The 23604-nt window shown below is 38.2% G+C and overlaps 1 protein-coding gene and 1 pseudogene across 1 annotated transcript; both read left to right on the plus strand.

Annotated features, from left to right (window-relative positions):
* Positions 1-4304: 4304 nt before the first annotated feature.
* On the plus strand, positions 4305-5208 carry LOC124250300 (vomeronasal type-1 receptor 4-like; annotated as a pseudogene).
* Positions 5209-17756: 12548 nt separating this feature from the next.
* On the plus strand, positions 17757-18710 carry LOC124250301 (vomeronasal type-1 receptor 4-like). The gene has a single exon (XM_046682113.1). The coding sequence runs from the start codon at positions 17757-17759 to the stop codon at positions 18708-18710; it is 954 nt and encodes a 317-aa protein (XP_046538069.1).
* Positions 18711-23604: the final 4894 nt, after the last annotated feature.

Genomic DNA, 23604 nt, shown 5'->3' on the forward strand with positions numbered 1-23604 from the left:
TTATCCTGGATTATTTATTAACATTGCTCTATAAGATTCCGTTGTGTGAATATTAAACAATTCATTTTATTATTCCACTGTGGATACATTTGTGCGGGATTTTTAGTTTGAGGTTATTGAGAAAAGTACTAGTATACAAATGCCAGAGCTTTTTGTCACACAAACAACTTCCTGTTGGGTATATAAATAGTAGTGTATTTGTCAGGCCATAGGTTTCCACTGTTGAGTACTACTGGATACTGTGAAAGATTGCCCAAAAGGCTTTTTTCTGCCCAATTTTCATACCCACCAGTTTCGCATGAGATTTCTGATTAGACACATTCTGCCAACATATGGTCATTTCTGCTGTTTTCATTTTAGTCTTTTCATTGGTTTTCGATGATCCTAGAGAATTGTTTGATTTGCATTTCCTTGATTACTAGGAAGTTGAACATCTTTATACGTTTAACAGATTTGGATAACCTGTTTTTGAAGTGCATCCTGGTTTGTTTATTCCTTGTGCTTTTCATCGTGTTGTGGGTAGCAATTGACTTTTTTCCCAATATCGTGTGTTGCCACCCAGAGATGACAACCAATTGTGCTACAGCAATGGGATTGTGGGTTGGATTGACCTGTGCCTTAAAAGCCCATACAGAATAGGTACTTTTACCAACCCATGGACCAAAGCCTGCACTCAGACCTCAGATATCTGTCCAGGGGTCTCAGTGCGTGAACCCAGCCTCACCTTGGAATTACTTGGACACCTTACTCAACAATATTTATTAAAATAACATTTAACTCCACGCCAGACCAACTAATGGAACCTCTGAAAGAGGGCCACAGATGGTGTTATTGCTTAAAAATTAACTGATTATCCAGGGAGTAAACCAGAGTTCAGAATCACTTAACTACATGTTGATTCTAATTTATAGGAAAGCCTGGCATGAAAATTCTCTTTCAAAGCCGACAAACGCAACCTAGGCAGAGGGAACCAACTCAAGCGAAGATTCTGGAGACAGCTGAACTCTGGGCACACAATTGTGTTAGATCTGAAGCGCAAGACAGAAATCAGCCTGGCTTCTGCCTCACTCTATCACACACCCACACATTATCACTCCCCGACACTCCCACTTTGCCACTGACCGCTTGTCCTGAAGTGGCCATTATCAGAACACCTTTTAGATGTTGCACATTGCAAATGTTGCTTGTTTGCAGGTTGTTGCAGAGAAGCAAGGAAAATAAAAAGAGTGAAATGTGCCCCCAATTTCAGGCAAACAAAGGTCTGGAGGCAGCTCTACTCTCCCACCTGTGGACACCTTGTGGAGATGGACACACACATGCTGATGGGGTAAGGCTGACTTTGTGAAGATGAGTGGCCTGTTGTGAGTGTGTGTCACATTGAGGATGAATGTCTGTGTTTGTTGTGGAAAGTTTATGCAAGTGTGCAAAGATTTCAGTACAGGAGAGTATGTGACTATATATTTAAGGGGCTGGGTGTGCATGTGTGTTTGCATCTGAGTATAAATTGCAAATATCAGTTGTAAATAATGATTGTTTTCCATTATGGCTCTAACTAGCCCCTGATTTGGAATTTGGGGGACCTTGGGTACTGGACCTGGAACAAATATTAGTTTTGTTGGTTGGAAAATGTGAAGGATTAATTTAAACCCATATTTTATATTTGTTAATTAATTCCAGAAGCAAACAAGGCTCATTAGTAAATCTTCAGGAGACAATACATGTGGAAGTTCCTGGGACAAGGTCAATGCTCTTGAATCGAAGGAACAACTTTGGCTGATCTGACAGTTAAAGGCTTGGTGTCATCTGTCTGTTAACCATCTGATCAGGATGCTTTTATTAGGGAGAATCAATTTTACATTTTTATCTTTCAAGGATAATTTTCTGTTTACAGTTCTATCCCCACTGGAAGAAGGGTGAAACATCAATATCCATAAATTGTATTTTACTAGAAAATTGCCATATCATCTATACTTTCAGTTTAATTCACATTGACTTATGAAAAAGTCCAGTGATTTCTAATGGGAATTAATGTCATCATGTTCTTCTTTTTACTTGTATCCTTTTGAAAAACTTTCTCAGGTACTTTGGCTAAATTTCTCTCCTCATCACTTAAATGATGGTACAGCTCAGTCGTCTGAAGATGAGCAAACAAGACTTTTAGGTAGAAAAATTTCTCAGGAGAGTATTAAATCCAGTGAATAATGAGCCTCGCTACCAGTCCCTCCTCAGTCAGATCTCACTATTTCCTGTTGCCTCCAAAATATGACTACCTGCCTGCCTCCAAGGATCAAGGAATAGGGTTTTTCCCAAACACTGTTATGATCTCCTTGGAGATAACTACAAACTTTTAATTGTTTTCTGGTAATTACAAAAGGGAGAAAAGTTTTTCACAAATATTCTCAGATCACCAAGCCTGTCCTCTCACAGCAACTACAGGTGAAAAGATGATTGCAGTTCTGAGGGGAGGTGACGTCACAGAATCACAAACATATCTAGTCTGGCTGCCCATACAACACGATTCTGACTGCATGGTTATCACTCTACCCTCATCCTGACGGACAGAAGGACTCAGCTGAATATTATTTATTTCACTCTGAGAAGCAGAGTCTGCAAGGAAGCCTGGGTATCAGGAGTCTGGGTAAGAGATCAGACTGGAAATGCGATTCTTCTCTATTTGAACCTTGTCCTGTGCCAAAGACACAGGGGAAGAAGGAATCATTTCTGAGACTTAAGCTGAGCTAGAAAACAGGGACGAGGATTCCACATCTTTCACTAGTAAGGTATGGATCCTGGAGGATGGCACCTAGTGTAATTGAGAGTAATCTACGATGATGGTGCCTCTTGGTGTTTAAACCAAGTTGTAATAAAACCCGCTTGTTAAGTGTTTAAGGACTGTGGTTCCAAAATCAAATTGCTGTTCAACCTACCTTCCAGGACCCATAGACTGTATTTTCACGATTCCTAGAGACATACTTACCACATCCATGCTTGTAATAAAGAGGAGGATGAAACTACATTAATCATTTAATCCTGTGTAGAAATGGTGTCTCTGAATGGCACTTGCTGCAACTGAAATCTTTTCTCTAACTCTGGGTGTAGGAAGTGCTTAATGGAGGCAGTAATTGTCTCCTACGGAAAAAGGCCATGGTCTTTTGCTTTTGGTGAGACTATTTTCTATCTTGAAGTTCAGGAAGAAGAATTTAAGGAAATAGTAATGTAAAAGAATGGGTTTCAGATAGTGGCTATCAGGGACAAATATATCTTGTCTTATAGTCTCTGTTTTCAAAATATCCTGAAATCATTCCCACGAATTTCAATTTATATAATGATTATGATTCTCATCCTAGAAATTCTATTTTGCATATGTGCCTTATATTTTAATTTATTTCACAAATCTTGCCTTATTGCCAATACTTTTGTCTTGTATAAACAGATTAGTTTATGATTTAAAATTAGTAACATTTGATTTCTACCCATGCTATTTAATCATATTCCGTTTTTTCAAGACCCGTATTTTAGGGCACAACATAGTATTGACAGTTTTCATGATTGGTAAAATTTTGGTCCCAGGCTTAAAACAAATTAATGCATTTTGCTGCTCCAATATAGAATTAAATGTGAACTCATTAAATAAAATTTGTCATTCAGAAAATTCGTGTAAAATTAGACTATACTCAGTGCACCTCCATTTGATAAAAATATCTATATCTTTATTCATAATTGGTACTGGCCTACACAATTAACCTTACACGTATATAGAAACGTGTTACAGGCAAAATTACAAAATAAAGTATCACTCACTAAAATAAGATGACCAGATATGAAAATGACTAAATATACATCTCTATTATATAAAGAACACAGCTAACTAGTCATACTAGAATAGCATAGAGAGTAAATGAATTATCTCTTTACCAAAGCAGCCAGGTCCAAAACCCCACCTTTCCGGTAAAAAAGAATAGAATTTAGACAAATCATTAACCTTTATCAGACTAAGTGTTCCTTATATTTTCGATGAATATAATAGTACTGCCAATCTCATGGACTCATGAGAAATACAATGTGTGTTATACATAGGACCTTCATGGAAGTGAATCATATTTTGTAAGTACCACTTAAAAGTTCTACAGTCAACTATTGAAAACTTGATAAAAGAGAAAGTTTGAATATTTATCTGATTTGGAAATAGTATAAGATGAGAATATTGGATTTCAGTTACTATGATTCATGCAACTCATCCGTCACGCTCCCATGCAGGAATCTCGGGCTCAGGAGAGGAGCATCAGTCACAGCCAACAGAGAGAATGGCCTCCGGGGATTTGGTGGTAGGAATGCTCTTTTTTGTACAGACTATTGTGGGAATTGGGGGCAATTTCTATCTTCTTTACCATTATCTCTTCTTTTACGTGACAGGATACAGGTTGAGGTCCACAGATCTGATTCTCACGCACTTGACTGTAGCCAACCTCTCAGTCATTCTCTCTAAAGGAGTCTTCCAAACAATGCTAGGTTTTGGATTAAAAGATTTCCTCAATGATATTGGATGTAAACTTGTTTTCTATGTTAACAAAGTGAGCAGGAATGTGTCTCTTGGCACCACCTGCCTCTTGAGTGTCTTCCAGGCCATCACCATTATCCCCTTGAACTCTAGGTGGACACAGCTTAAAGTAAAAGCTCCCAAGCACATGGGCAGCTCCACCATTTTCTGCTGGATTCTGAACATGATGATAAGTATTATGATTCTTTTTATAATGACTGATAAAAGGAGCAACACAAACATAACAAGGAAAAGAGATTATGGCTACTGTTATTTGATAAGTCACGGCAACATCAGCGAGGCACTGTAGGCAACATTGTTTTCATTCTATGATGACTTCTTCTTGGGACTCATGATCTGGTCCAGTGGCTCCATGGTTTTCATCCTATACAGGCACAAGCAGCAAGTCCAATACATGCGTAGGAACAATCTTTCCCTGAGATCCTCCCCTGAGACCAGAGCCACCCAAAGCATTCTTGTCCTGGTGTGCACCTTTGTTTGTCTGTGGACTCTCTCCTCTGTCTTCCCCATTTGTTTGACAGTATTTAAGAGTTCCAGTTTGTGGCTGGTGAACGCTAATAGCTGCATGTTTTCCATCTGTAAGTCCCTACATTCTCATGAGCCATGACTCCAGATTATCAGGGCTCTGCTTTTCTGGGGAAATAATATAAACTCACCTAAACTTATCATAAATTTGTAAATTGCATGTATATTTATAGCGGTTCACTGTTTATGTGTTAATTCCCTTCAGGATTAATCAAATTTATCAACTTTCACATTTAGAGAGTATAAGTCATACCATTCTTCTCCAAAATAAACAATAAAATGAATATTAATTCTATGTAAAATATTATATAGTTATCATCTTAATGCTTATGTAATTCAGATTTTCTTAATGTTTGCAGTGGAAGAGTTCAGAGTCTATGCAATATCAAAGCGGTGGTTCTTGAAATAATCTCCAGACTATTTCAAGAGAAATCTGGAGAAATATTTGAGAGTGTAACTTTCAATCAGATATATTTAATTTTCACTGACTTTAGCTATTTATGTGATAGTAGGATATATTCCACAAGATAGAAAAACTATATGTGATGTTCATTAATAAACTGAAAAAAGAAGGATTCTTCCTCACAATATTGAATAGCATGAAGCTTAGTTCGAGAGTAAATTAGGTTCAGGGTGTAGAAGGATTGAGTGACAAGCATGAATTCTGTATGTTAAATCTTTGGCAAGATGTAGTCATTTAAAATATGATATTCTGAGGGGAGATTTTAAAATGTAGAAAGGACCAGAATGACCGACAGTACACAAAGAAGAGCGCAAGAATGTGTTTGCTGATTGTTAAAAGGCCTCAGGTGAGGGTTACCCATTAAAAAAATGCATGCTGACTGGCATAATTGACATTGTTTGGGGGAAGCATAGGAGGTTGTTTTTCATATTACGTGAAGAAGCCAGTTGGGCATGTTAGCAAGGAACTGGTTCCATGGCTCACTCATGCTTCCCAGGTGAGACAATAAATTGATGGTGGAGCCTTCCATTAATCTTGTAGCAATGAGAAAATAGGCATTTGGAGGGGTGTCACAAACTCATTTTTTTTTTATTAAGATTATGATAGATTACAACCTTGTGAGATTTCAGTTGTACATTATTGTTAGTAATGTTGTGGGCACACCATTTCACCCTTTGTGCCCTCCCCCCACCCCCCCCCCACCCCTTTTCCCTGGTAACCACTGATCCGTTCTCCATGTCTATATGTTAACTTCCACCTATAATTGGGGTCATATAGAGTTCGTCTTTCTCTGTCTGGCTTATTTCACTTAACATAATACCCTCCAGGTCCATCCATGTTGATGCGAATGGAACAATCTGGTCCTTTTTTATGGCTGAGTAGTATTCCATTGTGTATATATACCATATCTTCTTTATCCAGTCGTCAGGTTCTGGGCATTTAGGTTGGTTCCACATCTTGGCTATTGTAAATAGTGCTGCGATGAACATAGGGGTGCATGGGATTCTTGGGATTGCTGATTTCAGATTCTTAGGATAGATACCCAGTAGTGGGATGGCTGGGTCATAGGGTATTTCTATTTTTAACTTTTTGAGAAATCTCCATACTGTTTTCCATAGTGGCTGCACTAGTTTGCATTCCCACCAACAGTGTATGAGGGTTCCTTTTTCTCCACAACCTCTCCAACATTTGTCACTTTTGGTTTTGGACATTTTTGCCAATCTAACGGGTGTAAGGTGATATCTTAGTGTAGTTTTGATTTGCATTTCCCTGATGATTAGGGATGATGAACATCTTTTCATGCGTCTCTTGCCCAGACTTATATCTTCTTTTGAGAAATGTCTGTTTATGTCCTCTGCCCATTTTTTGATCGGGTTCTTTGTTTTTTTGTTGTTAAGCTGTGTGAGTTCTTTGTATATTATGGATATTAATCCTTTGTCGGATAGGTAGCTTGTAAATATTTTTTCCCAATTAGTGGGCTGTTTTTTTGTTTCAATCCTTTTTTCCCTTGCTTTGAAGAAACTCTTTAGTCTGATGAAGTCCCATTTGTTTATTCTTTCTATTGTTTCCCTCATCTGAGGAGTTATAGTGTCCGAAAAAGTTATTTTGAAACTGATGTCAAAGAGTGTACTGCCTATATTCTCTTCTAGAAGACTTATTGTTTCAGGCCTAATCTTTAGGTCTTTGATCCATTTTGAGTTTATTTTGGTGTGTGGTGAAAAAGAATGGTCAATTTTCAATCTTTTGCATGTGGCTGTCCAGTTTTCCCAACACGATTTGTTGAAGAGACTTTCTTTTTTCCATTGTAGGCCCTCAGCTCCTTTGTCGAAGATTAGCTGTCCATAGATGTGTGGTTTTATCTCTGGGCTTTCAATTCTGTTCCATTGATCTGTGGACCTATTTTTGTACCAGTACCATGCTGTTTTGATCACTGTAGCTTTGTAGTATGTTTTGAAATCGGGGATTGTGATGCCTCCAGCTTTGTTTTTCTTACTCAGGATTGTTTTAGCAATTCGCGGTCTTTTGCTGCCCCATATGAATTTTAGGATTCTTTGTTCAATTTCTGTAAAGAATGCCCTTGGGATTCTTATTGGGATAGCGTTGAATCTGTAGATTGCTTTAGGTAGTATGGACATTTTAACTATGTTTATTCTTCCAATCCATGTGCATGGAATGTCTTTCCATCTCATTATGTCGTCATCCATTTCTTTCAAGAAAGTCTTGTAGTTTTCATTGTATAAATCTTTCACTTCCTTGGTTAAATTTATCCCAAGCTATTTTATTCTTTTCATTGCGATTGTGAATGGGATTGAGTTCTTGAGTTCTTTTTCTGTTGGTTCATTGTTTGGGTATAAAAATGCTACTGATTTATGTAAGTTGATTTTATACCCTGCAACTTTGCTGTAGCTGTTGATTATTTCTAGTAGTTTTCCTATGGATTCTTTGGGGTTTTCTATATATAAGATCATGTCGTCTGCAAACAGCGAGAGTTTTACTTCTTCATTGCCTATTTGGATTCCTTTTATTTCTTTTTCCTGCCTAATTGCTCTGGCTAACACCTCCAGTACTATGTTGAATAGGAGTGGTGAAAGTGGGCACCCTTGTCTTGTTCCTGTCCTCAGAGGGATGGCTTTCAGTTTTTGTCCGTTGAGTATGATGTTGGCTGTGGGTTTGTCATATATGGCCTTTAGTATGTTGAGGTATTTTCCTTCTATACCCATTTTATTGAGGGTTTTTATCATAAATGGGTGTTGGATCTTGTCGAATGCTTTCTCTGCATCTATTGAGATGATCATGTGGTTTTTGTTTCTCATTTTGTTAATGTAGCGTATCACGTTGATTGACTTATGGATGTTGAACCATCTCTGTGTCCCTGGTATAAATCCCACTTGATCATGGTGTATAATTTTTTTTACGTATTGCTGTATTGGGTTTGCCAGAATTTTGTTGAGGATTTTTGCATCTATGTTCATCAGTGATATCGGCCTGTAGTTCTCCTTCTTTGTGTTGTCCTTGTCAGGTTTGGGGATCAGAGTGATGTTGGCTTCATAGAATGTGTTGGGGAGTACTCCATCTTCCTCAATTTTCTGGAATAGTTTGAGAAGGATAGGTATTAAGTCTTCTTTGAATGTTTGGTAGAATTCTCCTGAGAAGCCGTCTGGTCCTGGACTCTTATTTTTGGGGAGGTTTTCGATTACTATTTCTATTTCTTTACTTGTGATTGGCCTATTCAGATTCCCCATTTCTTCCTGGTTCAGTTTGGGGAGGTTGTAAGAGTCCAGGAATTTGTCCATTTCTTCTAGGTTGTTCAATTTGTTGGCATATAGTTTTTCATAGTATTCTCTTATGATCCCTTGTATTTCTTTGGTATCTGTTGTGATTTCTCCTCTCTCATTCCTAATTTTATTTATTTGAGATTTCTCTCTTACAAACTCATTTTTTAGGTGCCATTTTTGACATATTTTCAAAGGAGGAAAATGGAAATTTCTTCTATTTTAATAAATTTTTTAATACAGCTGTTTTAAAGCTGATGCAATGTATTAAAGATTCAAAATGGAAAAACAAAATAATTAGTTAAAACTAATGGATATATATTGAATCTTGTGCCACAAAACAGAGAAACACATTTTTTTAGTTCACATAAGAATGTTAGAAAGACTAACCACGTATTAGACCACAAAGCAAGCAAGAAATGTGTGTGTGTTTATGTTTGCAAGTGTTTGTATATATGTTTGTCTCTCTTTCATTGTGTGTATATATATGTACACGTGAATATATATGATATTAATCAAATTATGTCTGTTTTCCAACAATCAATATTTGGGGAAAAGGAAATTACAAAATAAAAATACTAATTACAATACTAACAAACTTCCTTAAGCTTAACGTATGTGATGGACTGAATTACATACCATTAAAATTTGTATGTTGGATCCCTAACCCCTAATATGACTGTATCCCATGATAGGATTTGGAAAAGATAATTATGAGTAAATCAAGCCATAAGGGTGGAGCCCTAATCCGGTAGGACTGGTTTCTATATAAGAAGAAGAGACACCAGGAGTGCACATAACAGACACAACATGGCCATGGGAGGCACAGAGAAGAGATACCCATGTGCCAGTGAAGCAGAGAGGCCTCAGGAGATATCAACGCTGTCAGCACCTTGAGCTTGGACTTCCAGCCTCCAGAACTGTGAGAAAGTCGATATGCATTGTTTAAGTGACCGGCCTGTGGCATTTTACTGAGGCAGCCCCAGCAGACTAATCCCAAGTCTATGTATCTGATATGTGTATCGTCATGCTGCTTGTTTAATCGATCAAAGTTACATCTAATATACTTTTTCTTTTCTCTAATTTAATCAATATATTTTACCTATATCTCTGAAAAAATATGATAAAATATATTTGATATTAAGAGGAGCAATTAGTCTATTTATGTTCAAAATAATAATGAATATATTACAGATTGGATTTACCAATATATCTTGTGTTCTTCATTACACCTATTTTATGTTCTTAGTTTTTCTGCGTAACTTGCCTATTATTTTTTAAATAATTCTATACTTTACTACTTCTACTTGGAGGGTGTATATTCATTACGCTTTAGTTTAAATAGAAATTATAGCATACTGTTAAAAACGAACCAGAGTGTTGTTATTTAATACATTTCACCTCCAGCAGGACAGCAAGGGGGCAACACAGCCAACAATAATCTATTAAGCTCCTCCTATCAAGTGTTTTATCATTGATTGTACTAAAAAAATTTGACATCACATACAGATCATAAATACACAGCTTTATGAAATTTCACCATCTGAACACACTTGTCTCTGTAACAGATGTATCATGAAACACATTGTCAGTATGCTCCGCAAGCCACAATCTTTATTCTTTCTTCCACAGTCACTACCTCTATGGTTGAGCAATATTCTTTTATCTAAGGGCATATGCAACTTTCAGCCTATTTTGTAAAATTTTATGTAAATAAGAAGATATCCCCTTATTTGTTTTCTTTTCTTCTTCTCCCCAAAACCCCCCCAGTACATAGTTGTATATTCTAGTCGTAGGACTTCCCTTATTTGTTTTTAACATTTTCTTTCTTTAGGCTGTTGATGACTTTATCCACGTTTCTGCATGTTTCTGTGGTTTACTCATTAACATTGCTGTATATTATCCCTCTGTTTGTATAGCAAAGGATTCATTTAACTGTTTCACTGTTGATGCTCAAGGAGTGTTTTCAAATTGGTGACTATTGGGAATAGTACTGGTATGTAAATTCTAGAAATTTTCTTTAGTGACTAATGTACAAATAATAGTTGGGTAGACATATGTTAGCCAAATTGTTACACTATAGGTTTACATCAGCTCAAATTTATAAGATACAGTGAAATATTTTCCAAGATGTATTTTTTATAGTAATTATCATGTCTACCAGCAGTGTATGAGATTTCTGTTTTACCCACATCCTGACAACACTGCTAATTTATTTAATTTTCATTTTAGTTTTCTTGTTGGTGTGTGAGGGTATAAGGGGTTGGTTTTATTTGCATTTTCTAGATTATTAATAAATTTGAACATCTTTTCACATATTAAATAGCCTTTTGGTATCTTTTTCAAATGTATATTCTCGATTATACTTTTCACTTTTTCCTAATGTTTTGTCTTTCTTTTTCCTGTTTATTTCTAGCAATTCTTTATATACGTATTTTACAAGCTCTCTCTCGGTTCTCTCTCTCTCTCTCAGTCTCATTTTTGATGAAGGTCAGCTCTTAATTTCCATATAAACTAATTTGTCATTTCCCCTTTAGCATAAGGCCTGGTCGGTGCCCTACATGTTTATGCTGGGAAGGGCAGTTATGGCCATCCAGTCACCAGGAATTTAAGCTCCACTTGGGGCAAGGAGGAGCAAAGAAGGTGCTGTATCAACGTCCCTGAGAACCTTTCCTAGTTCCCTGAGTGCATATGCAACAGATTAGACAGCAAGGAAGACAGGCAATAGAGGGAGAGGCAATCAAATACCCATAGAAGGGGCAGCAGGGAGTTGGTGGTATGAATGATTTGTGCTACAAATTCTGGTCTTCAATGGGCCTGAACTCAAAGCTCAGACCTACAGTCTTGTGCCTTACTGCATTCTAGGTGATGGAGACCCAAGATGGGGGAGGGAATAGGATGCAGCTGGAAGTTGAGCCCTGCTCTAAGGGGAATGTGTCATGGTTCCTCTGGGAGCATAATCTACACCTGCAGCATTTGGATGGGAACCTCTTGGAGCACAGGCACTCCAAGGAGTGATTTTCTAGGCCAAGTGGGTGACTCAGCCCAAGACATTGTCCTGGGACCATGCCTGGTTCTGTGTATAGAGGGGCTGGAGGGGCTACACACGTTTGCCAGTGGGAGGCCTCTAATGACTTGTTTTCCCTGGAAACCTCTGCTATTCCTCAGGCTCCACAACCCTGAGGGGGAGACAATAACAATGTACCCCAAAATGAAAAGTCCAAAATATGAAAGATGTAGTATGTGTACACAAGTGGGATATTCTGTTTTATAGTCATGTGCAATGGCCCTGTGGCAATTTCCTACTCCGAATGAAACTGTGTAATTGAAAAGGTGAAGGAATCTCATATCTCAAAAAACATCTGGATAATTCACATGTGCACAATTCAAGATCAATGGTACATATGCTAGGATGTGTGTGATGGCAGGAGACAGATTCAAATCTGTAAATGTGTAAACAGGAAGTGTTTCCATAAAGGTCGTTCATTGGTTCCCAACATGAATCTGAGGTAGTATTCACTCACTCGGTGCTTGAAAATGTTTTCTTCAGAGATTACTGATTAAGGACAGGAATTTGGTTGGAAAACTCCAATAAGAAAATGTTTATCTCAATATTGAAAAAATTCAAATATATTAATGGTGTGTATGTGTTTATTTTTTATGCAATTTAAAAATAGGATATACCACAAAGGGTACAAAATTGGTCTTGGGGAAATTAATGGTTACTTTTATGTTATTTTATTTCTTAAATATTTTATCATTACACTTATTCCTACATGTATTAGTTTATTATTTCTGATATAACAAATTACCACAAAATTAGTAGCTTGATACAACACCCATGTATTTTCTCACAATGCGTAGGTCAGCATTGGGGCTTGTTTAGCTTAGTACTCTAGTTAGGATCGCAAAAGTCCAATCTCAAGATGCAGCTGGTCTGAGCACTTTTCTTCCATCTCAAGGGAAAAATCATTCCAGGATTGTGCAGTTGTTGGCATAATTGGGGTTTTTTTTGGGTAATTTCCATGTATTTTCAGCCCCCATATTCAAGCACAGAGACAGCATATGAAATCCTTTTATGCTTCTAACCTCTAACTTCCCCTTTGGCCACATGTCTCTGACATCTCTGATTTCAGACCTCATATATTTAAATGGGGCCCACCCAGATTATTTAGGATAAACTTCTTATTTTCAGGTCACCTTATCACATCTGCACAGTCCCCTTTGCTACGTAGCTTAACACAACCATAGAAGTTACACAAGGCAAACAAACCAACTCAAAATGTAAGACCCGAATTCATGAAACTTCTAGAAGAAAACATAAGCAGTACGCTCATTGACATTGGTCTGAGCAGCATAATTTCAAGTCTCATGTCTGACCGGGCAAGGGAAACAAAAGAAAAAATGAACAAATGGGACTACATCGAACTAAAAAGCTTCTGCACAGCAAAGGAAACCATCAACAAAAGGAAAATACAACCTAAAAACTGGGAGAAGATATTTATAAACCGTATATCAGATAAGGGGTTAATATCCAAAATATACAAAGAACTCATACATGTCAACAAAAAAAAAACCCAACAACCCAATTAAAAAATGGGCAAAAGATCTGAATAGAGATTTCTCCAAAGAAGATATTCGGATGGCCAAGAGGTGTATGAAAAGATGCTCAAGGTCATTAGCTATCAGGGAAATGCAAATCAAAACTACAATGAGGTATCACCTCACTCTTGTCAGAATGGCTATAATTAACAAGACAGGAAACAATAAGTGTTCAAAGAGGATGTGGAGAGAAGGGAACTCTCGTACACTGCTGGTGAGAGTGCAAACTTGTGCAGCCACTATGGAAAGTAGTATGGAGTATCCTCAGAAAATTAAGAAGAGATCTACCATATGATCCAGCTATCCCGCTGCTGGGTATTTATCCAAAGAACTTGAAAACACAAATGCATAAAGACACATGCACCCCTATGTTCATTGCAGCATTATTCACAATAGCCAAGACTTGGAAGCAACCTAGGTGCCCATCAAGGGACGAATGGATAAAGATGTGATATATATACACAATGGAATACTACTCAGCCATAAGAAATGATGAAATCCGGCCATCTGTGACAACAAGGCTGGACCTTGAGGGTATTATACGAAGTGAAATAATTCGGAGGGAGAAAGTCAAATACCGTATGATCTCACTCATAAGTAGAAATAAAAACAAGGACAAACAAACACATAGCTACAGAGATTGGATTGATGGTTACCATAGGGGAAGGCAGGAGAGGGGAGGGCAAGAGGGGTGATTAGGCTCACATGTGAGGGGATGGACTATAATTAGTTTTTGGGTGGTGAACATGATGTAATCTACACAGAATTCAAAATATATTACGATGTAGATCTGAAATATATATAATGAATATATATAATGTTATAATCCAATGCTACGGCAATAAAATAAAGTTTAAAAATGTTTAAAAAGTTACACAAGGGGTTGTAGATCTGCTAATGACTGGTGAGTATTTTGGATGAAAAAAACAATTTTATGTAAAATTGATAACATACTTCAAAATATATTACCACTGTTGTGATAAGAGGGAAACAAAAGACCAACAACAACAACAAAAGAGCAATTAGAATTTATATTCTGGAGTGACATCAGCACTGCCCTGCCTCCCGGCACCCAGACAGAATTTGTCAGCCGTTCATGAAAAAGAAGTGCCTTTGTGGGACGCGTGGGAACCAGGCAGGGGGTTGCAAAACCACAGTGGAGCCCGAGTGAGGAGGACCACTTTCAGAAGGCAGCCCCAAGCCCTGGCGGCAGCCCTGCTGACTGTGGTGCTGCCTTTGGTCCAGAAGCAGCCCTGTGACTCTCTGTACTCAACTCCAGTCTGACTCGTCTGTGGTCCTGCCTCTGGCCTCTCCTGCCAAGGTACCCAGGAACAGCCAAGCCCATCCGCGCCTGAGGTAGAAGGCCCACCAATCCCAGATCCAACGGTTACCCTTGAAGTGATCCCATGACCTGAAGGAAGCCGTGTTCTAGCACAGCCTGGAGACAGCTCCGCCTGCAATGGACCCGCCCATAGCCATGCCCACGAGCACCCCGTGACAGGTCCACTAAACTCTGGTCCAACTGCCATCCCTGAAGCAGTCCCATGACCCATCTTTATCTTTGCTCTTCCACGGTCTGGAGGCAGTCTTACCCACACAAGGAACCCACAAGAGACACATCCAACGGACTTGGGAGGAGACACACCTGTAGGTGTTCCCAATAACAGGCAAGTAGAACTGAGACCAAATCACTGTCCTTCAAGAAGCCCTCGATGCAGCTCTAGACCTGCTCTACTGTGTACCAGAGGCAGCTCTCCTCACCCAGGCACCTGCCAGGGACCCAGTGAAGGCCATGCCTGCCAACGGGATACACCTAAGGCATCTAGGAGAAACCACCCACCTAAGCACCCCTGGTACAGGCTTATCTCAGACCTGAACTTTAGTGTCTGAGTAGTACCGTGACCTGCCTGGTTGCAGCCCTACTATCTCACGGTCCATGGCTGTCCTACCTGCCCAGAGACCAGCCTAGGGACCAGGCAGGAGAATATTCAGGGGACCACACACTCTGCCCACACTCTGGTAACAGGCCTGAGATGCACAGACCTCACCGCAGGCCAAGCATCAGCCACACGTGCTTCACATAAGTTGCTCAGGTGTCAGACCACATTATTGCCTGCTCCCTCTCGGTGAGACTCTCTCAACCTCCAGAGATCAAGGAAAAGAGAGAGTCTCTCCAAACACTGCAAAAGTCTCTTTGGGAGGATAACTAGAAATTGTCATTGTTTTTGATAATCGACAAGCGGGAAAAAGTTTTTCACAAATATTCTCAGCTTCCCAAGCCTGTCCTGTCATTGCAGCTACAGGTGAAAAGATGATTGCTGTTCCGAGGGGAGATGAGGTCACACAATCACAAACCCATATCTAGTGGTCTGGCTGCCTTCCTCTCTCCCCACAACAGTAGCTGTGGCGATCATTCTGTTGACCTGCAGCCTGGCAGCTGGGAGAAGTCAGGGGAGGGTTTCCTATTTCAGTCTGAGAGGCAGTCTGCATGCACAGAGGGGTATCAGGAGTCTGGGTAAGTGATGATATTGGGAAAAGAGATTCTTCTGTGTTTGAACCTGATCCAGTGCTGAAGTCATGCAGAAAGGAGGAGTGATTCTGAGGTTTGTGCTGAGCTGGGAAAGAGAGGTGGGGTTGTTAGACCTGACACCATCCCTGATGCCTCCTAATGTAATTTAGTGTGATCCTCGCTGAGAGTGATTGTTGGTGTTTAATCCAAGTGAGAATGAAATCTAATTTGTAATGTGAATCTTGGCTGCAGTTCTAAAATCTGTCTGCAGTCAGGCCACCGTACAGGGATAAGAGACTACATTTCCAGGATTACTACAGGTGTGCCTATGACAACTTCATGGTTAATAAAATGTAGAGTAAATCCACAGAATTATCAAATCCTTTGCAGAAGCAGAACATAGGAATGACAATTGCTGGAAGAGAAACGTTTTCTCTAACTCTGGGTGTGTGAAATGGTTCACAGAGACATTACTTTTATACTATTGAAAATATCTATGATCTGTTGATTTTGGTGAGACCAAATTTTCACTTTGAATTTAGAGAAGAAGCATTTAAATAATGGTAATGTAACAAATGGATTTCACATAGCAGTTAGACACAAAAGTACCTTGTGATCTATTCTCTGGTTTAAAAATATTGATATATCGGGGCCAGCCCAGTGACGCAGCTAAGTGCGCATGTTCCACTTTGGCGGCCCGGGGTTTGCCGGTTCGGATCCCCGGTGCGGACATGCCACGGCTTGGCAAACCATGCTGTGGTAGGCATCCCACATATAAAGTAGAGGAAGATGGGCATGGATGTTAGCTCAGGGCCAGTCTTCCTCAGCAAAAAGAGGAGGATTGGCAGCAGATGCTGGCTCAGAGCTAATCTTCCTCAAAAAAAAAAAAAATTTCACATATCAATCACAAGCTCTGAAATTTCAATTTATAAAGTATACAAGAATTCACAACTTACATTTTTGTATGCATAAAATATTTAAGTATGGTGTCACAAAGCTTGCCCTCATGTTTCTACTTTTTCTTAAATGATGTTATTAAACAGATTAGTTGATGACTTCACATTAGCAATATTAAATTTATGCCCAGCACTACTTTACCCATATTGGTGTTTCAGTTCTCACAATTCAGGGCACAATAGATCATGAAGCAGTTCTTTTGCTCGGTACCATATCATTCCTGACATAGAAGCAAATTTGTGTTTCTGTGGCACATCCGCATAGAATTAGACCACGGTCAGAGCATGCAGATTTTACTAATATATTTAAATCTTGATTCCTAATTGGTATTGGCCTCTACAATAAAAATTTACACGTAAATAGAAAGTTGTTTCAAAAAGATAAAACAAAATCCCTCCTTTAAAAATAATGTAACATGGCATGAAAACCTCTAAATATAGTCCTGTGTTTTGAAGAACACATCTAACTAGCTTTGTAGATTAACATTGTTGATAAATGCACTGCCATTATACCAGTCCAGCCAGTTCAAATCTCCACTCTTCCCATAAAAACAGCTGGAATTTGACAAATCGCTAAGCTTTCTCTGCCTCAGTGCTGCTTCTCTTTTCTCCAGAAATATTAGACTGACCCGCTCAGGAAGTTTTGAAGAATACAGGATGTACACATACAGCCTTTATAGGAGTGACTAATATTCTGTAGAAAGCACTTTATTGATTAAACAGTCAATACTTAGAGACCTATTAAAATTAAAAACTATAATTAATTATTTATAAGTGGGAAATTAAGTAAGAGGAGAATATTGAATTTCAGTTGACATGACATATATAGCTCATGCCTCGTTTTCACATGCAGGAATCTCTGGATCGGAAGATGACTCTTGTTCCCTGGGATTTGACAGAATGTCCTCCAGGCAGGCATTTGGTGGTAGGAATGATTTTTGTATTACAGGTGATAGTCGGAATTTTGGGGAATTTCTTTGTTCTTTACTATTGTGTCTTCCTTTACCACACAAGATTTAGGGTTAGGTCCACAGATTTGATTCTCAAGCACCTGACTGTAGCCAACCTCTTTGTTCTTCTTTTTAAAGGATTCCCACAAACAATGGTAATTTTGGGGTGGAAGCCTTTCCTTAGTGATTTTGGATGCAAACTTGTTTCCTATGGTAACAGAGTGGGCAGGGATGTGTCCATTGGCACCACCTGCCTCTTGAGCGTCTTTCAGGTGATTATGATCAGTCCCAGGGACTCCAGATGGGCAGAGCTTAAAGGAAAAGCTCCCAGGTACGTGGGAATCTCCACCATCCTCTGCTGGATCCTGCACCTGATGCTAAATATTCTGGTTCTTTTTCATATGACTGGTGTAAAAAGCAATACAAACGTCACAGGGAAAAAAGATTATGGCTACTGTCATTCTGTAAATCATAGCAACATCACAGATTCACTGTACATAGCATTGTTATTATTCCATGATGGATTCTGTTTGGGGCTCATGATCTGGTCCAGTGGTTCCATGGTTTTCCTCCTATACAAGCATAAGCAGCGAGTCCAATACATTCGCAGGAACAATCTGTCCCCAAGATCCTACCCTGAGGCCACAGCTATGCAAAACATCCTTAAACTGCTGTGCACATTTGTGTGTTTGTGGACTCCCTCATGTATCATCCACATTTGGTTAGGAATTGTTAAAAGTCCCAATTTGTGGCTGGTGAACATTTCCACCCTAGTCTCTAATTGTTTCCCAACTGTCAGCCCCTACATCCTCATGAGCCATGATTCCAGAGTGTCTCTGGTCTGCTTTCCTTGGAAAGGAGTACAAAATCACTGAAACTCGTAATAAATGTGTGAAATGTTTGTTTATTCAAATGTTTTTATTTATTCAGTAACTTTCTTCAGTGTATAAGTGCATTTATGAAAGAGTCGTTTGACAAGAGAGGGGCCAACAAGAATGACTGAGCTTCTGCTCCTAGATAAAAAATATCAGGAATGGCCACTGTAAATAAAATGTCATTATCATGCAATATTTATGTAATTGAAATGCATTAATGTTTGCAGTGGGGGGTGAGATTCTGCGTAGTGGTTAAAATAGTGGCTCTGGAAACAGTCTCTAGGTTATAGAGAAGTCATTAAGAATGTAATTTTCAATATGATATAAGTTTTCCTGACATTAAGTACTTATGGGATTGTAGGAAATGTTCCATAAAACAGGAACACTAATTGAGACTGTCATTCGAGAAACTGAAAGGAGAATCCTCCCCCAGAAAATAAAGAGCATTCAGTAAAACTGGAGGGTAAATTCAGTTTCAGAGGGTTGAGTCATTGAGGACTAAGTATAGATCGTGTGCATGACATCCTTAGAGAGACCATAGTCATTTGAAGTAATATTTTATGAAGGAGGATAATATATTTAGAATATTTTCATGTAAAAATGACCATTTAAACTGGAGTCAGGGAAATGAGATCACAGAAGTATATTTTTGCAGATTTTTAAAAGAGATTACGTAAAGTTATTCCTATTGAAAATGCATTTCATCTAGGAGAAAATTATATGCACTTTGGAATCTATAGAAAGTAGATTTTTTTTTATACAATGTGAAAGCGCCTAATGGGCATCATGGCAGAAATAAGTTCCAAGGTGCACTTCTATGTCTCAAAGGTGAGGAAATAAGGTTCCGGGGGAGCCTTGCATTAAACTGAAGCAATGGGAGAAGGGTAATTTGAAGGGGTAAGCCATGAATCCATTTCCTTTGTGTGTTGCTGTTGGCCTGTGAATATTTAAAAGAAAAAAATGATTGTTTTCTTAATTTTACAAATGATTTTAATATTGGTCTCTCTATGTTTACAGTATAAAGCTGATATGAAGAATTAAATTTTCAAATATTAGAAATGAAGAATTTATTTTGTCTTATGGAGGCATATTGAATGCTTTGTCAAAAAAATAGAGAAACGTATTTTAAACTCATGATACACGTAGATATATTTACAACAATTTGACAGTAAACAAAATGTGTGTTTGTATTTGAATGTATATACACATGTGTGTATGATTCTTGTGTCTATATATGCACAAATGTATAAATTTAAAATAAGTCAAATTATGCTTATTTTTCATCTATAACATTGGGAAATTGAAAATTAAAAAATAAAAAAGAATATAATAGTAATAATAGCAAACTGCTTTAACATAAATGTCTAATTTATCTGACCTATATCCATATGGTAGTTTAATTGTTTAAACTTAGACGGAATATATTTTTCATTTTTCTATATGAATTCTTATATTTTAGGTGTACCTCTTTCAAAAATATCCAACTGACTTTAGTAAAATATGTGTAACCTCAGCAATTAGTGTAGTTCTATTTAATACATGAAAGGTTACATTTGAGATTGTAATTAGCAAGTTATAGTGTGCTCTTTATTACCCCAGTTATGTGTTCTTGGTTTTTATATCATAAATTTCTTCTTTATTATTTTTTAAATAATTCTACCTCTTAGCTCTTGCAATTTGGCGGTTGCATATTCATTATATTTTAATGTTTATCTTAGAAATTATAGCATAATCTCAAAAATGAAGCAGAGTAGAGTTATTTAGTATATTTAATTTCCACCTGGACAGTATGACGGCAATCCAGCCAGAAATCCATTAAGTTCTCTCAGCATGTCTTGTTGTTGCTGTGTATTTTAAAAATGTCAATATCACATGCACAGGTTGTAAATGCACAGCTCAGTGAAACTTTATACAAAATGAATATACCTCTGTACTCAACACCTAAATTAAAAAAAAAAATCGAATTTGGCAGCATTCTGCCCAAGCCAAATTTTTCCTCCTGCTAGTCACCAATTCCACACTAGGTAACCAATATTTTGATATCTAAGACCAAAGAAAACTTTCAAGTGTTTTAAATTTTACACAAATGAGAAAACAGCATTCACATAATTGGTTTTAATTTTTCTCATTCTGTATGTTGTTTGCGAATTTATTGATATCAAGTATCAAAGAATTAGTTTATTCCTTCCTGTGATAATCTTCACATGAGTGGTTTTCAGTTAGGGGAAATTGAAACTACTCCTCCAGTGCAAATTATTTTCTCTTTGTGAGGCATGTATGTAGATCTTTCAGGTGTATATATGGTATTAGAATTTTTTTTTTTTAAAGATTTTATTTTTTTCCTTTTTCTCCCCAAAGCCCCCTGGTACATAGTTGTATATTCTTCGTTGTGGGTCCTTCTAGTTGTGGCATGTGGGACGCTGCCTCAGCGTGGCCCGATGAGCAGTGCCATGTTCGGGCCCAGGATTCGAACCAAAGAAACACTGGGCTGCCTGCAGCGGAGCGCGCGAACCCAACCACTCGGCCACGGGGCCAGCCCCGGTATTAGAATTTTTTAATCATAGGCTTACATCTGTCTGGCTTTATCACACACTGTGGAATGTTTTCCAAAAAGCTTTTTCTTCTAAACCAGCTTTACACCACCAGCAGACCATGAGATTCCTGGTTTATCTACATCATATCAACCCTTAGTATTTTCTGTCATTTTTATCTTAGTATTCTTATTAGTGTGTAATGTTTCCAGGTAGGCATTTTATTTCCCTTTCCTCGATAACTGAGGAAGTTGAGAATCTTTTCACATATTAAATAGACTTTGGGAAACCTTTCATTTTCAAATGTCCTTTGTTATATTTTTCCAGTTTTTCTATTATGTCTCTTTTTCTAGTTGGTTTGTAGGATGTGCTATTATATAAAAACCTTTTCGTGGAGTGTTCTTTATCTCTTTATGTATTTAATTAAGGTCAGTTTTTAATTTTCCTATAATCCTTTATTTATTTATTTTTAAAGATTGGCACCTGAGCTAGCATCAGGTGCCAATCTTCTTTTTTATCTTTTTTTTTTCTTCTTTCTCCCCAAAGACCCCCAGTAGGTAGATGTATATCCTACTTGTATGTCCTTCTGGCTCTGCTATGTGGGACGCCACCCCAGTATGGCTTAAGGAGCAGTGTTAGGTCTGCACCCAGGATCCAAACCAGCGAAACTCTGAGTCGCAGAATTGGAGGGTGTGCACTTAAACACTCAGCCACTGGGAAGGCCCCTAATTTTCCTATAATCTAATTTGTCATTTCCCCCATATGGTGACTGGTTTTTGTTTAGTGTCAAAAACATTTCCCCATACTAAAAAGGTAGAGATGATTCCCTTTGTTTTGTTCTATGAATTACATTATTTTATATCAGTATTTAGAAATCCACTCAGAATCACTTTGTTTTGATGTGGGCAGAAATTGATATTTTTTCCAACAAGACAAATAATTTAAATTGATTTAGAAAATGCTGTCTTCTGGTTTCTTAACTTTTCTCTCAGCTTATTGCCTCATCAGGGGACATCACTTCATCCTTGGAACTAACTTTTCAATGAATTCTTGTGGTCGTCCTGTTCATCTCCTTCTGCCTCCTAAAGACTCATCGATGTCATAACATCAGAAATCAAAGTCCTGGTGTCCAGAATCTTTAATGGGCCTTTTTGTTCAGAAGATTGGTTTTCTCATATTTAAAGGGAGAATTCAACCCTGTTGTGACATATTTTCTCCATGCATCTTTCATGGTTTTTATATCTTTTAGCAGCTTCAGTTTCAAATTATCTTATTCAGGAAGGGATAATAATGTATATGACAAATATTCTTCGATGATGGTGGTTGTTTCTTTCTTGGGGGTAAAGGGCTGATTAATTACTTGATCAATTTAATAAAGATAATGCTTTTACCTGAGGAAAAAGTTGGGCATTGTGGCTGGTGCCCCAGGTTAAAATACTGGCATTTCTTAAGTGTATGGAATCTCAGCTGTGATGCAGGTCAGCAGTGTGTAAAGAACACCCCGTGCCTGTTTTCGATCATCCTTCTGCATTTGGGAAGGGCAAGAGAAACAAGTGTAAACATGAAGCCCTGCTCCCAGCTGTGACATGAAAAATTGTCTTTTGTTGCAGGCCCAGGATTCTTGTGTGTTCTGCTACCATTTGTGAAACTGACAACCTCATTACTTTACTTTTGGATAGTGTAGAATTTAAGAGTCGTCTTCCTTCTTTTAGGTACTGCAGAGCCAAGACAGGCAAAGATAGCCAATCTTGGAGGAAGATTCAAAGGAATCTGACTTCTGGGATGACCACTGTGTTATGCCAGAAGCACCAGGGAATCTGGTGGCTTCTGTGAGGGGCTGCTTGACAATAGGGTCTGTGGGGAGCCCTATATATTATACTGAAAGGGTTTAGAATGAGCCACCCCAAACGGTGCCGATTTGGCACAGGGATTATTTTGAGTTGAAGATAATCAAGGCAAAAAGTCTCACAAAGGGCTTTTTACCCTCTCCTTAATCGCCTAAAATAATTTACATAGAGGCTTAGAACAGGAAGACAGCTGTCACCAGAGATGCACAAAGTATATGCACTAAGTTTGGTGAGCTAGGGGACCTTGGCAGGACCTGTTTGTTCAAAGACCCCTCTGTGACCCACTGTCTCTGCATAGCATAAAAATCATCTGTTTAGCAAATGTTTATTCATCCCAACTTCCTGTGAATTTTCTTTTTCCTTTTGAAGCCCCAGACCCCTCCCTTTTCATTACCTCAGCATGGTATATAATTCTTAATTGCCTAACTCTCTTTGACTCAACTCATGTCTATATAAGGATCCCACAGGTACATAATTAACTTAGTTTTTCTTCCATTAATCTGACTTACATCAATT

This window comes from Equus quagga, chromosome 13, assembly GCF_021613505.1.
Source record: "Equus quagga isolate Etosha38 chromosome 13, UCLA_HA_Equagga_1.0, whole genome shotgun sequence".
Taxonomy (NCBI): Eukaryota; Metazoa; Chordata; class Mammalia; order Perissodactyla; family Equidae; genus Equus; species Equus quagga.